Source organism: Melitaea cinxia, chromosome 6 (assembly GCF_905220565.1).
Source record: "Melitaea cinxia chromosome 6, ilMelCinx1.1, whole genome shotgun sequence".
In the NCBI taxonomy this organism is placed as follows: domain Eukaryota; kingdom Metazoa; phylum Arthropoda; class Insecta; order Lepidoptera; family Nymphalidae; genus Melitaea; species Melitaea cinxia.
Window position 1 is genome coordinate 799,291 of NC_059399.1, and position 14,424 is coordinate 813,714.

Genomic DNA, 14,424 nt, shown 5'->3' on the forward strand with positions numbered 1-14,424 from the left:
CTGGCAGTCTTCTTTTGTTATGGAGCTAACAGATGTAGATGAAATAATTGTATTGATTAACTCCCTAAAATCTACTGCAGCTCCTGGTTGGGATGATATCTCTACAACCATACTAAAAAGATATTCCTGTCTGTTGGCCCCTGTACTTTGCCATATTTTTAATCTTTGTTTCGTTGATGGCATTTTTCCGGTTGCATTTAAGAGAGCAATTGTGCTTCCCGTTTTCAAGAGTGGTGATGAGAAAGTCATTAATAACTATAGACCTATTGCGATCCTTCCGGCTTTGTCAAAAGTACTTGAAAAATTGGCGTGCAATAGACTTACAGCTTATCTTGAACATTTTAATTTAATTTCTCCTGGTCAATACGGTTTCAGAAGGGGAAAGTCCACTTCGGATGCTGTATTAGATTTGACGAACAATATTGTGGAACATCTAAATAATGGAGATAAGGTACTCACGATATTTTTAGACCTTGCAAAGGCTTTTGATACTGTTCCTATCGATCTCCTTTTGGGAAAGCTTGAGAGGATGGGTGTCAGAGGAAATCAATTGAAATTTTTCTGTAGTTACCTTTCGGGGCGATCTCAACAGACTAAAATTGAAAATTATTATAGTGAAGAATTACCAATCACATACGGCGTACCCCAGGGTAGCATATTAGGTCCTACGCTATTTCTGGTTTTTATAAATGATCTTTGTAACCTCTACCTACCTCGGTGTAGAATTGTTTCCTTCGCTGATGACACTGCTCTTACCTTCTTTGGTAATAATTGGTCTCAACTTCAATCTACAGCTCAAGCTGGCATAAATCTAGTTTCTGAATGGTTATTCTCTCACTATCTGACCCTAAATATCTCTAAAACTTATTTTCTAACTTTCTCAATTCGATCCGCAACTCAGCCTACTACTCCATTGATTATTAAAGTCCATTCTTGCGCAAACAGTTCAAATCTAAGTTGTGACTGCCCAACCATTAATTCCACTAGCAAAATTAAATATCTAGGTGTTTTTTTGGACCAACACTTAAACTTCAAGGAACACGTTGAGTTATTGTGTGGTAGGATTCGTAAAATTTTATTTATCTTTAAACATTTACGATATATAGCCGGTTCTGCTGTTATTCGTCAGGTATATTATGCCTTATGTCAGTCAATCATTTCCTATTGCATTACTTCTTGGGGTGGTGCTGCAAAGACATCTATCAAGGCTCTTGAAGTTGCCCAACGTGCCATTCTGAAGGTGGGTGGGTTTCCCACGGAGACATTATATAGGGATTGCAACGTCCTCAGTGTCAGAAAATTGTTTATTTTGAATGTTATTCTATACCAGCATAAAAGGATTTCCTATGTTCCTATTTCAAGTAGGCGTAAAAATAGAATATGTAATGTAATAAAACCTAAACATAATTTCATCAAAAGATTCTGTTGCTACCTAGGACCTTTTCTTTATAACAAGATCAATTCCGCGATTTCTATTCATGGGTTGACGAGAGTTAAGTGCAAGCAGGCTGTGATTACTTATTTACAAGATAAAAATTACGATGAGACAGAAGAATTATTAAAAATACAATCATAGTTACTTATTATATTTACGTATTATAAAATATATTTATTTACAAATTATACGAGTTACATATACTTATATTATTTTATTTTAGTACCTACATTATTTAAATTGACAAAGCTGTAGACTTTTGTCTACTTAAACTGATACATGTACTAGCTTAGGCACTTTCGCACACTCACTCATACACACATTTACATACATACACTTACACTCACACATACACTTACACTCACACATACACTTACACTCACACATACACTTACACTCACACATACACTAACTAACTCAAATATACTTGATTTCTTATTCAGCATCTTATGCTTTATTACTTTTTAAGATTGTATCAGTTGTAAATATGTCTACCCCTTCTTATAGAACTTGTGCCAAAATTATATTGTAGCATAGGAGAGGTTGGCTGATCATCCTTAACACAGATTATATCTATAATCCATATAGGATGATCAGTCTGAACTCAAAAAAATTTTGTGTATTTAACCTTATGCATAAGTGAACTTTTGTAATTGTTACCATTTGTTTAAAATGTTTATTTTTAAATAAAGCTATTATAAAGCTATTATATTTATAAAACACAACCACCTTTATTCAAAGCAACACTACAAAACAAATTGACACTTACATACGTGTGCTTAAAAAAGACATCATTAAAATTATTTAATTTCGATCAAAATTGATCTAAATAAATTATCATTGTATACAACAGTACAAAAATACTGTAGTATTTACCTATTTGTCTATTACGTGTTATCTAATATCAGTCTTGCGATATTTAGTGTAAATATCTTTCCAAAGCCGATAAGACTTAGGATTAGGCATCGGCCCCATCTTCAGCTCGCTATCGATATATAAGAAGTTTAAATTATCTTTAGTGCTCGGCGTCCATTTTATTGGCAGGTCACTTGATTCTGGAGTTGGGTTACTGAAAATAAAATTGAAAATTTTATGGATTATGACTTTATGCCACACTAAAGAGTTTTTTCCACTTTAATCAATTTTTAATGTGACGGCTTGATAAAAAAAAAGACATAAGAATGGCAATAATAACGCGATAAAAAAATCTGTGACCATGAAAGAATTGCTCGAAACTACTTTGACCAAGGAGTATAATGTGTGCAAAACCAAATTTATGTTTGTAAAATTTAAATCATAGACTAGAAATATAGAATTAGTATTTTCGGTACCCTGCCTGCAACGAAGTAAGGGAGGGAGAATCTCGAGATATATTTAATAAATTTTTGATTGTTATAGATTCATCTAAATAGCTTTATTATATTAGGGTTAAAAAATTTACAACGTGCTCATATACAATAATTTCTTTTCTTTTTTTTTATTAAATCGAATTTTGTAAAAGAAACCTCTTACCCATATTTAGCGAAATTTGTCCACATACTAGTCATATATTCGATTATTCTTGAATCTTCCTTATTAATTCTGAAAGGTAATATATAACCATCAAAAAGGTAAAATAGATCATCTCCATGACAAGCGCCTTTTTCATCCTTGTAGCTACTTCGACTTTTCATAAAGTTTCGTCCTCCAGAATAATCAAAAATGTAATTGTATACATTTGATTTGATTCTTTCAACTAAGTATTCAGTTTCGAAAATTGCTGGTAGTTCAAAATACAGTTGTGTATACAGTTCTGCTACATTACGGTACTTCTTCATACTTATTTCGTCATCACCGAAATAGAATTCTTTTACTTTTTTAGCTACCTTCATTGCTTCTGCATTAGATGTAAAAGTAAGATCAGAAGCAAATAAGTAACGCCCATTTCTCTCACTAACAGTTTCATTAAATTCTAAAGCTACTAAAAATAGACCTTCGCTACTTGTTGTTCCATAAATAATATCAATGTCTCTTGGTTTACTAGTCAATATATTGTAAGGTAGGTCAGTCAAAACTGGTTCCACTCCTTGTATATTGTCCTCAATACAAGGTAAGTGAAGAAGCTGTGTGTCAAAGAATTGGTCTAACGGTTTTTTTGCTTCAATGGTAATTAGTTCTTTATCACTCAATTTGGATAATATTTCGTATATTTCATGAGGATTTTCAGTATCATATCCAAGAGTTTTAACCAGGAGACTAGCAACCCAAACAGGCCTTCGATTTATAGCCCAATTAGATACCGATGTTCCACTTTGAATTATTGCTCTTTTAAACAATCCAGCTGTAGCTTGGCTTATTGTTAGTATTGAAAGTGAAGTTGCACCAGCACTCTCACCGAACACTGTTACGTTATCAGGATCACCTCCGAAGGCGGCTATATTTTTCTTAACCCATTCCAAAGCTGCTATTTGATCTTTCAATCCTGCATTACCTGGTACTTCTTTGGTTTTTAAACAAAGAAAACCCAGAGGGCCAAGCCTATAATTAAATGTGACTAGAATTATATCTTTATTTACTAGAAAGCTTGGTCCAAATAAAGTTTTACTGCCACTTCCAAGTATGAAAGCACCTCCATGAATGTATACCATTACAGCTAAAGGTTTTGTCTTTGGCTTTGCTGGTACGTATACGTTTATTTTTAAACAGTCTTCGCTACCTATTACACCTATAAAAGAGTTTTGTGCACAGAAATGAATTTCATCTACAGCTTTGTACACTCCTTCCCAAGATGGAGCTGGTTTAGGTGCCTGAAAAGTAAAAATAATAATAATAATAACTTACTTATTATTTTGCTCAAAATTAGGTTGTCGAAAAATATCCATCTGATATTTATTTAGCAACACACATACTGAGATACATAATGAGTACAAGTTAATAAACATATCAAATATGCTACACAATATTTAAATATAATGCGAAGTAAAAAAGGCAAGGAAATTAAAATATTTTAATTAGTAAGAAGCAAATAAGTAAATTTATGGTAAATTTAAATAACATAAGAATCTATAAAATATACAATATACATATGTATAAAACGAATAAATATATTTACTAAATAATAATCTAAAATTTATCTCAAAACATTTACCTTAAATCGCGTACTGCTATCAGCTGTTGCGTATGGAATGCCAATGTACTCGAGAATAGCTCCATCGCCACTGATTTTACCGCTCAAAGTCCCTTGCGTGATCGTAACTTCTGGGGCCGGCTGATCCACCAAATTCATAATCACCAATGTAAACAAAACTAGTTTCTTTCGGTACTTCATCGTCTTACATTATATTTAAAATCACATTAAAATACTCATTACAACACTATAGATAACACTCCCAAATAATGTTAGAGCTCACAGCGTGAAATGGCAAAATCGATATTACTTTGACGTTTATTCATATACAACTACGTGTGAAATAATTCTGACAGTAAATGTAACAATCAAATGTAATACATTTAAAACTTTCTCGTGTTTGTTTTGTTACTAAGCTTCGGTTTATTTAGAATCAGAAGTAAATAACCTTGACCGCACTAACACGACCGGTGCGTGGACGCCGCGTCGCTTGACTAATGTCTGACGTGTTGTTTAACTGTATTACGTCATGGTTATCAGTGGATCGCCTTGAATCGCTTTGTTACTTTCTCGCGATATATTGCTAATTTAACGTGTCTATTGCCAATTTATCGAATTAACTTTTTATTAGTTCGTTCAACGAACTTAATACTAGATTAAAGACATATTCTCTCAATATTTATAATGTGTTTTATTTTTACACAGTAAACAGAGATATAAAATCGTGCAGTGATGTATCAAAAATAAATTGAAGAAATTAATAGTATTAATGCAATGTAAATATATAAAATCGGTAGTATTTTAAACGATAATTTAATCGGTGTACCGTCAAGTATGACCCTTGTAACATCAAAACATATTATACAATCAAAATTTTGATAAAAAATGACGCCAAAGATAACCGCTTGAATTACAAGAGATATACCCATTTATTTCTATATGTTGAGATAAAATTGTGACTCTTACAACTATTATGTGAAATTTGTTATTAAGAACAAAATGACTTCCGAAAACTTTCACAAAAAATACTTTTGTTAATTTTTTTTGCTCTCTAATTGTTTGTAGAAACTAATAAACAAAAAAAGCAGTACTTGACCAGTCGTCAAATATTTTTGAAGTTACTAACTTGACTTGGGGAATAAGCTGGTGATGCGTGACGAGGGCGTTACGAAAAGTGTGATCAAGCGATGCGAAGGGAGAAACAGAGAGAGATGCGAGAAAATATTTCTTTCTCTCTTTCTCTCATAGTCAGCTACGTTTCGTATATCTAAGACACAGTGCAGGCCTATTGTGTAGAATTTTACTTGTCGTGTGATTAAAGCACACTCGTTTTTTTTTAAGTAAGTTTAGTCTTCACAAGAATTTCAGGATGTTTTAAAATTTATCTTTGCCTTTGCGTTACATAAATATATCTCTAAGAAAATTGCAAGAAATGTTGCAAGAAATTCTCAGTTATTTATAATACATTCACCAAAGGACAAAGAAGCAGCGTAGATGAAGCTTCGAATGCTTTTTCTTAACAAGTGAAAATATTCAACAGTAATTCATAATGAAATAAACATAGTAATTAATAATCCAAATAAAAATTAAGGTAAAAAACTTTTTAAAAAACAAGCTTTTATTTTGAATACGCTAAAAAGAATAAAATAAACTTTTTGTTTAAAACTTTTACTATCGACATTTAACGATATTAATCAATTTACATGATATAAAAGCTTGCAAGTTGAATAAAAGCTTTTAAAAAATACATTATTCAGATAGTAGATTTTATTGAGAAGGATCGTTAACTAGCTAAATAGTTAATATAATAAAAAAAAATGTGTGGTTTTATGAAATCACGATACAAGTGAAACTTTATTGAATGAAAACATTTAGATGTATTAACACAGATCAAAACACACAAGATCGCGGAACACTTGCAAGAATGAGTGAGAATAATTATAAATGCTACACGGTCAGCTGATAAGAGCTATAGGCGCCGCCATATTGGCCTTGGCTGGCCGGTCATGCGCCTTTAACGTTATCCCTACTCCGCGGCCAGCTGTAACACGACATGGTGCGACATGCGATAAATGAACGAAACATTTTGGGACGATAAAATAAAATTTTCACTTTAAAAAAAATATGCGTAGCCTAATAATTCTACCAAAATCCCATATGTCGTATATGATACAGAAATTTACTTTATATCATCAGATAAAGTACTGAAGTATCTAAACCACACTATAATTTATTTTCAACGAACTTGTGCTTAAGTAATGAGAAAACTTAAAGGTATCTCTTGAGTATTCACGTTGTTTTGTTTTATCTTAGTTTCGAGTTGAAATATGTTACAGCCGATCTTAAGTTCGAGGTCAATATTATTATTAATAATTAAGAAAATCAATAATATTTCATTAACATTTTCAAAACATTCACAGTACATCAATTAGTAATAAAAACTGTCTTTATCATAAGGTTAAACATAATAATGTTTTAAATATATATACATGATATAAGGACAGAAAAAACTTACGCATTTTCCGAAAATTGTTTAATATGACAATCAATGGCACTGACCACGCCAAGGAACTCAACGTGACGCAAAACAATGAATGCGTCAGTGACGCATACTTTCATTAAGCGACAATATAGGTCAGATTATAAGTAAAATGTCTATTTAGCATTTGAATATATTTAGTTGCGTTTTTACAATACAATTGATGTAAAAATAAAATTAAATACAATAAATTGAAACTTTCACCATCTGTAGATTTTTTATAGAATTCTAGATCATAGTTTTAGAATAATAAAATTATTGTTTTATTAGAAAAAAATCGAAGATATTCCGCTATAGATCAAATTAATTGACTGATTTTAACACTTTAGTTTTTAACCGACTTCCAAAAAAGGAGGAGGTTCCCAATTCGAGTGTATTTTTTATGTATGTTAGTTACTTCGGAACTTTTGACTGGGTGGACCAATTGCGACAAAAAAAAAATTAATCGAAAGGAGGTGCGTGTCCTTTGGTGTCATTTAAATTTATTTGAGATCTAACAACTATTTTTCGAGTTCTATCTAATAATGCGTTTTCATTTGACTATTTTTTCGACCTACGTTGTATTACTTGTTGATGTAATTGAAGTCGTTTTTTTTTTCGTTTGCGAGCCATTACCTATTAAAAGGAAGAAGATTTCGTTTGGTAATTAAAAAAAAAAAGATAGTTAAAGAATTATGAATTTTATATTTTAAAATTTCGATGTTTCTCACAAATATGTTTCCACAAATTATAGGCCTCAGGATTCAGCATTGGACCCATCCTTAGTTTACTGTCGATGTATAAGAATTTTAATCTTTCCTTTGTGCTTGGTGACCATTTTATTGGTAGCTCGCTGTTATCTGGAGTTGGATTACTAGAAAGAAAAATTAATTTAAGTACACTCCAGGTATAAAAAATGGTCTGTCTATATTGCGATTATTGTATAAAAGCAGTTCATTTACAATTCAAAATTTAAAAAGAGAAAAGTCTACCAGTATCTTCTTAACAGGCTTCAAAAAAGGAGGAGGTTACTCAATTCGACCGTATATATATATATATATATATATGTTCGGGGATAACTTCGTCGTTTATGAACCGATTTTGATAATTATTTACATTCTTCTCTACATTCTTAATTTTTTTGCTGGAAAGGAGATATCCCAAGTGTGTTACCATGATAAAGAAACCAAGATCTGAAGATGGAATCCCAAAGAAATCGAGGGATACCCTCGAAAACCGTAGTGACGACTAGTGCGTTTGTTAATTTTTTTTTTTGTCTACTTACGTTGTATTATTTGTCGATGTACTTAATTGAAGTCGATTTTTTTTCATTTGCGAGCAAACACAATTGTATTGGATCTAAGCAACTTCATCAAAACATACTACTTGTTACAATTACCATAAAAAGACTTAGAAAAAAAAGTGTTATAATACTTTTTATAATATTCTTATGTAAAAAATTATTACTAACCCATATTTTGCGAAGTTTGTCCACAGCTCCGTTATAAAGTGAATAACTTTTTTATCTTCTTCAAATAGAGTATATGGAACTAGGTTTCCTTTGAAAACATAAAATAGGTCATCACCATGACTAGCACCAGGTTCATTCCAATAGGTACTGTGAAGTTTTAGAACATTTCTCCCACCAGAGTAATCAAAAATATAGTTATACACTTTTGACTTTGCGTTTTGAAGAAAGTACTCGCTCTCTAAAATTGCTGGCATCTCAAAATACAAGTGCGAGTATAAATTTGTAACATTTACGTACTTTTTTAAGGAAATTTCGTCTTCACCAAAATAAAATTTGTGTATTTTATTTGCTACCTCGATCATTTCATTTTCGGAATCAAAACTAAGATCTGATCCCAATAAATGACGCACACTCCTATCTCTAATACTCTTATCAGTCTCCTCTGCTATTACTATCAAACCCTCATTACTAGTTATACCGTATATAATATCAATATTCTTCGGATTTCGTGTGATAATATTGTAAGGTAAGTCAGTTAAAATTGGTTCAACTCCTGGAATTTTAGCTTCAATACACGGTAATAAAAGAATTTGTGTTTTAAAAAATAGATCAATAGGTGTATCTGCATTTATCGAAGTTATTTCTTTGTAATTCATTTTAGAAAATATTTCGTATATTTCTTTTGGATCTGTTGTATTGTAACCAAGTTTGCTTACAAGATAACTAGCAACAAATTCAGGTTTTCTGTTTATCGCCCAGTTAGAAAATGCCGATCCGCTTTGAACTATTGCTCTGTTAAATAATCCAGCAGAAGCTTCGCTTAATAATAGCAACGAAAGTGATGTAGCTCCAGCACTCTCGCCAAATACTGTTATGTTATCAGGATCGCCTCCAAATGCAGCGATGTTTTCCTTAACCCATTTCAACGCAGCTATTTGATCTTTCAACCCAGCGTTTCCTGGAGCTTCCTTTATCCTTAAGCATAAAAAACCGAGGGGCCCAAGTCTATAGTTAAACGTGACTACTATGACATCTTTTTGTACTAAAAAACCCGGTCCATAGATAAGCTTGCCTCCATTTCCCAGAATAAATGAGCCTCCGTGGATATAAACCATAACTGCGTGAGGTTTCGCTTTTGGAAATGCAGGTACGTATATATTTACTTTCAAGCAATCTTCAGAGCCGATCACTCCAAGGAAAGTATATTGTGGACATTCATATATTTCGTAGATTGCTTTATAAATACCTTCCCATTTTGGCGGTGGACCAGGAGCCTGAAACAAGTGATAAATTTTATAAATAGCTACTGTTACTGTATCAATAATTGCACGGCTATCTCCAATTGTTAATCACCGCTGATTAAAAATAAAAAAATTGATTTTGCTAATAGCTTATTATATATTAAAAAATATATCGAATCACGTCATTTAATTTACTTTTAGATTAACTTAAGCAAAAAATGTTCTTATGTTTGTGGTCTAAGTAAGAGACGTAACTGAACTCTTTATTGGAAAATTTTAAATATTTTTAAAATATTTACAAATACACACACGGTCGTCTGTTCCTACAGTAACCAACTTAATGCTTGTGTTATATATAGGTAACAGCCGACTGGTATAGCTATATGCATTTTTTTTTGCGATATGCATGCAGGACCGTCGGAGCAGAAAGCAGGGTCACTACCAACTGCGGCAGCGGGCTAGTAGAAAACAGAAGAAATAATGAAAATAGTAATAATCATAAACATACATATATATAGCTAACTAAAATAAAGAAAATAAATACAAAAAATTGTCAAAAGTGTAAATTATAATACTTTATAGCAGTCACTGTATTGATTGCAATAGTATAAAAATCGGCAGCTTAAAATTTCGATTACTATTACTGTAGAGGCAAATGTAAAAGCAGCGCAAGTGTTGTAATGGAATTAACTGCAAGCAACAATGTTTACGTGAAACTTTAGATGCAGGAAGTTTCTCATAACCTATAGAAACTTTAACAATTTCAGACACGGAAATATTTTAATTTTACCGGTAATGCTGATGTAATATTCAATGTGACCTGAGGGCGATCAGTATACTACTGCTCAAGCATAAGCAAGCCAGCAAGCGTACCATGTAAAGTGACGATAAATAATTGTACTGGTAAAGTAGGATACGCTACAGCCTGTAATATCCCCACTACTAGGCATAGGCCTCTTTCCCCATGTAGGAGAAGGATCAGAGCTTAATCCACCACGCTGCTCCGATGCGGGTTGGCGGATATATTCCCTACTACGAGAATATTTTGTTAATGCATATGTCTAACTGAATGTTCAATGCATATTATATAGCAGTTGAAATACACTATTTCTCATTTTTTGTATTAGTATAAGGCTTGCAAGTTGACGCTCAAAATTATGTCAATTATGTAGAACACAATTCCACCAGTTCACATGGTCATATTTGCATTACTTTACCAGCAAATTTGTAAGTGTGATATATGGTTAGAATGGTGATGAAGTACTCGATTTAAAAATAATTTAAGTGAACCATTATGTGAAACCTGGGGAAGTAAAGAATTTTTATTTCAGGACCTAATATTCTATCCTTATTAGAAACTTTGCATAGACTTTTGACAGTTAGCGGTGTCTTGCCCATGTCGTAATTTTGATACCATCGTATAGAGCAGCTAATGTAAAAGTCAGGGCAAAAAAAATTGAGTGTCCGAATCTGCCCCCCTTGAAATGAAACGAAAAATGGGTAATGGGGAGAAAATACAAAATATTCCAAAAATTATTTTAGTTCTGATTAATGAGATTTTTGGATGTTTAGATCACTTTTGACCTTTTTTTCTTAAACAATATTATCTATTTACTCAATCTTTAGGTAAAGTGGGAGTTTTGGGTAATGTATTGGGTAATGTATGTAATATATATTTTTTAATCATGCGGTCAGATGTGGTTAATGTTTTGTTATCACTGTGTGAATTACATGTTTCTCATATAGTATCTCATATATAAGTATTTCTCTATCGCGGTGAAGGAAAAGGTAGCAAGTGGTATCTAGTTATAGTTGTTAGTGTACATTATCAGTACCTACCTACTACTAACCACCTTCATAGATAGTGGTTAGGAACTTGATAATGACACTAGATAGTAATATTTTTTCACACGAAATTTCAGTATAAAAGTTATTGATTTACGTTGTCATTTACCAGTACTTTAGTGTGCTTTAACATAATATAGTCTTCACCAACCTCGGTAAAAAAAAGTAGTTAAAAATAAAAACAAAATGAGTGAATTTGTTGTGCCTCGACGATTATTATGCAAATTTTTTATTGACCATGGAACAAAATCAGAAGATATTCAAAAATACTTAGAACAACACCACCATTTGTCGTCTGAAAAAAAGTGAATTAATTGTGAAACGTATTCAAAAAACGCTTATAACAGCGTTTAACGATCGGTGGACCAAATCTAACCGAACTAAAGAACGTTTCTAAAGATTACAAAAAATTTAGATTGCATCATGCTAGAAAATGCTCTAGGTCCGCAACAAACGAAGACGTATTTCATGGTCTTCTATTTACGTCAGATCCTTATATATCAAGTATCAGAAAACCATCAGTCACTATATCCAAGAAATTGTTAGAGGAAGCTAAGAACCTCTTAGCTATTTAAATCGAAATAATTTCGTACATTATTTGCAAAACATATTTTTGGAGTGGGTTATTATATATTTGTCATTTATTTAAATGTAAGATTCATATGTAACATAAAATAACATAAAATAGGTATATAAATAGGTATATATATCATAAAACTATAAAATTATAATTCAATAATTTAACCAAACCATTATTATGGTTTAATATTAAAATAATACATTTTTATTTTGTTTTATTTTATTTTATATTATTTATTAAACATTTGACAATGATACATTCATTATTGGATTGTATGTACTCTGGAGACACTACATACCAAATTTCAGCGATTTACTTCAATCAACAAAAAAGTTACATATTTTTGAGACGGTACGCACGGTTATGTCCTACTGTGCGACGGCTTAACGTGCTCTCCGAGGCACGGTGGGAATACCCACAAGGACTGCATAAACACCCGGACCACGGCAAACACCTGTATGGCCAATACAAATGTTTGTCATGTGCGGGGATCAAGCCCGCAACCGCCAGCACAACAGGTACAATCCATGGCTGTAACCGTTGCGCCAACGCGGCGTCAAAGTAGGATATTTCAAAAAAAAAAAAATTGAATAGATAAATATCACGTAATTATATTAGTTTCGCCAATAATTTTTTACTACTGCTTTATTATACGAGTGTTTTTTTTTAATATTTTTGTTCATAATTCATGTTTTAAGATAAAATATACATTATATTTTTTTTCTATACATTTAAAAGTAATTTAATTCTATAGTTTTAACTAATTGTTATTTATGAGAAATTTTATGGAACGGAACGATAAACAATGAACTTTCTTGTCGTTTCCTGTCGAAACAAATCATCCATTTCATCGGCAGAGAAATTTAACAATAATTGGCTTACTTATACATTATTCAAGGGTTGATGCTTGAAGGTCACTTCTGGTTTTAATTTTATATTAATATTTACGTAACAATTTATTTCGGCCTTATTAGCAAGGTTTTTAAAATACTCAAGCAGACTTTTCGCTTTTGTGTAATCTTATCAAATCTTCTCTTTAGATTTCCTCGACTATTCATTTATTTATATTATAATTTATATTAATATTCTGATTATTAAACAAAATACTTGTTTATAATTTTATTTTGCTATTTTTTTTATTGTATTTATAAATTTTGGAATAAAATTAACTTCTTCTTGGTTCTTACACCTCAGTCAATTTTTAACAACTTGATTTCAAAATCAGTAATATTTTAATTTTTAGCTTTTTGCAATTTGCAATAACGTCTAATTTCTAGTATCTATTGCAAACTAAAGCAGCATAACATAAATATTTCGTAATGATCCATAACAGGTGATATAGACTATCTCATATTGATTTACTTAGACTAATATTAAAGTATCTAGTTTTACTAAAAGAAACGTAGCACAATTCATATGATCGAAGCTTTAAACATTCGAAGACAATATTTTTACCTGAAACCTGATGCTGCTGTTCAAAGTCGCGTAAGGAATACCGACGTATTCAAAAGTGGTCCCATCTGCGCTTATTTTACCGCTCAAAATTCCTTGCTCGATCACAACTTCGGGCGCTGGTTGGTCCACTATATTCATTATCACTAACGTAAACAATATTAACTTCTTGCTGTACTTTTTTATTCTCAGCATTTTTATAACGATATGTTAGCGACGCGGTATGTTATGAACTGGTGAATAAGTAAAGTTATTATCATGCACTTATCTGTCCTCTCCACAATATTTAAAACAAACTCATATAAGTTTGACGACATTATTGAATTGTTTTATATTATATTTATTGCATCTTTTGACCTATTGTGTTTAAATGTGATGGATCAATTTTTTTTAACTAAATTGAAAAAAAATATCTTTAACATGTGCCCGGTTATCTGTGCCTAAGCTAAAAGGAGATTATCAGATCTAGATTAAATTTACAAAGTAAAAACACGATAAAATATTCAAGGAAACACGCATTATCACGGATTATTCAAAAAATAGTCATCAAATGTCAATCAAATATTAATGGGACCATATGACAAGCATCAGATTTTAATCAAAACAAGAATCATCAAAATCGGTACACGCAGTAATAAAAAAGTATGTGTGTCAGCTCCGACGCACGACTAGTGTTTACTTCTTCGGATCGACTGTCTAAATAAGCACAAAAAGGCTTATTAGTCTAAGAAAAATATTAATAGGAACCCAATAAGGTTATTAACCCAAAAAGGGTC

At 31.7% G+C, this 14,424-nt stretch overlaps 2 protein-coding genes across 2 annotated transcripts; both read right to left on the bottom strand.

Moving 5' to 3' along the window:
- Positions 1-2,144: 2,144 nt before the first annotated feature.
- On the bottom strand, positions 2,145-4,742 carry LOC123654576 (esterase FE4-like). Its single transcript, XM_045590475.1, has 3 exons — positions 4,563-4,742; positions 2,948-4,221; positions 2,145-2,504 (listed from the first exon to the last, which is right to left on the bottom strand). The coding sequence occupies exons 1-3, from the start codon at positions 4,740-4,742 to the stop codon at positions 2,330-2,332; spliced, it is 1,629 nt and encodes a 542-aa protein (XP_045446431.1). The 3' UTR covers positions 2,145-2,329.
- A 3,002-nt stretch (positions 4,743-7,744) lies between these two features.
- On the bottom strand, positions 7,745-13,822 carry LOC123654159 (esterase FE4-like). Its single transcript, XM_045590082.1, has 3 exons — positions 13,652-13,822; positions 8,531-9,804; positions 7,745-7,933 (listed from the first exon to the last, which is right to left on the bottom strand). Exons 1-3 carry the CDS (start codon positions 13,787-13,789, stop codon positions 7,762-7,764), a joined length of 1,584 nt encoding a protein of 527 aa, XP_045446038.1. The 5' UTR covers positions 13,790-13,822; the 3' UTR covers positions 7,745-7,761.
- Positions 13,823-14,424: the final 602 nt, after the last annotated feature.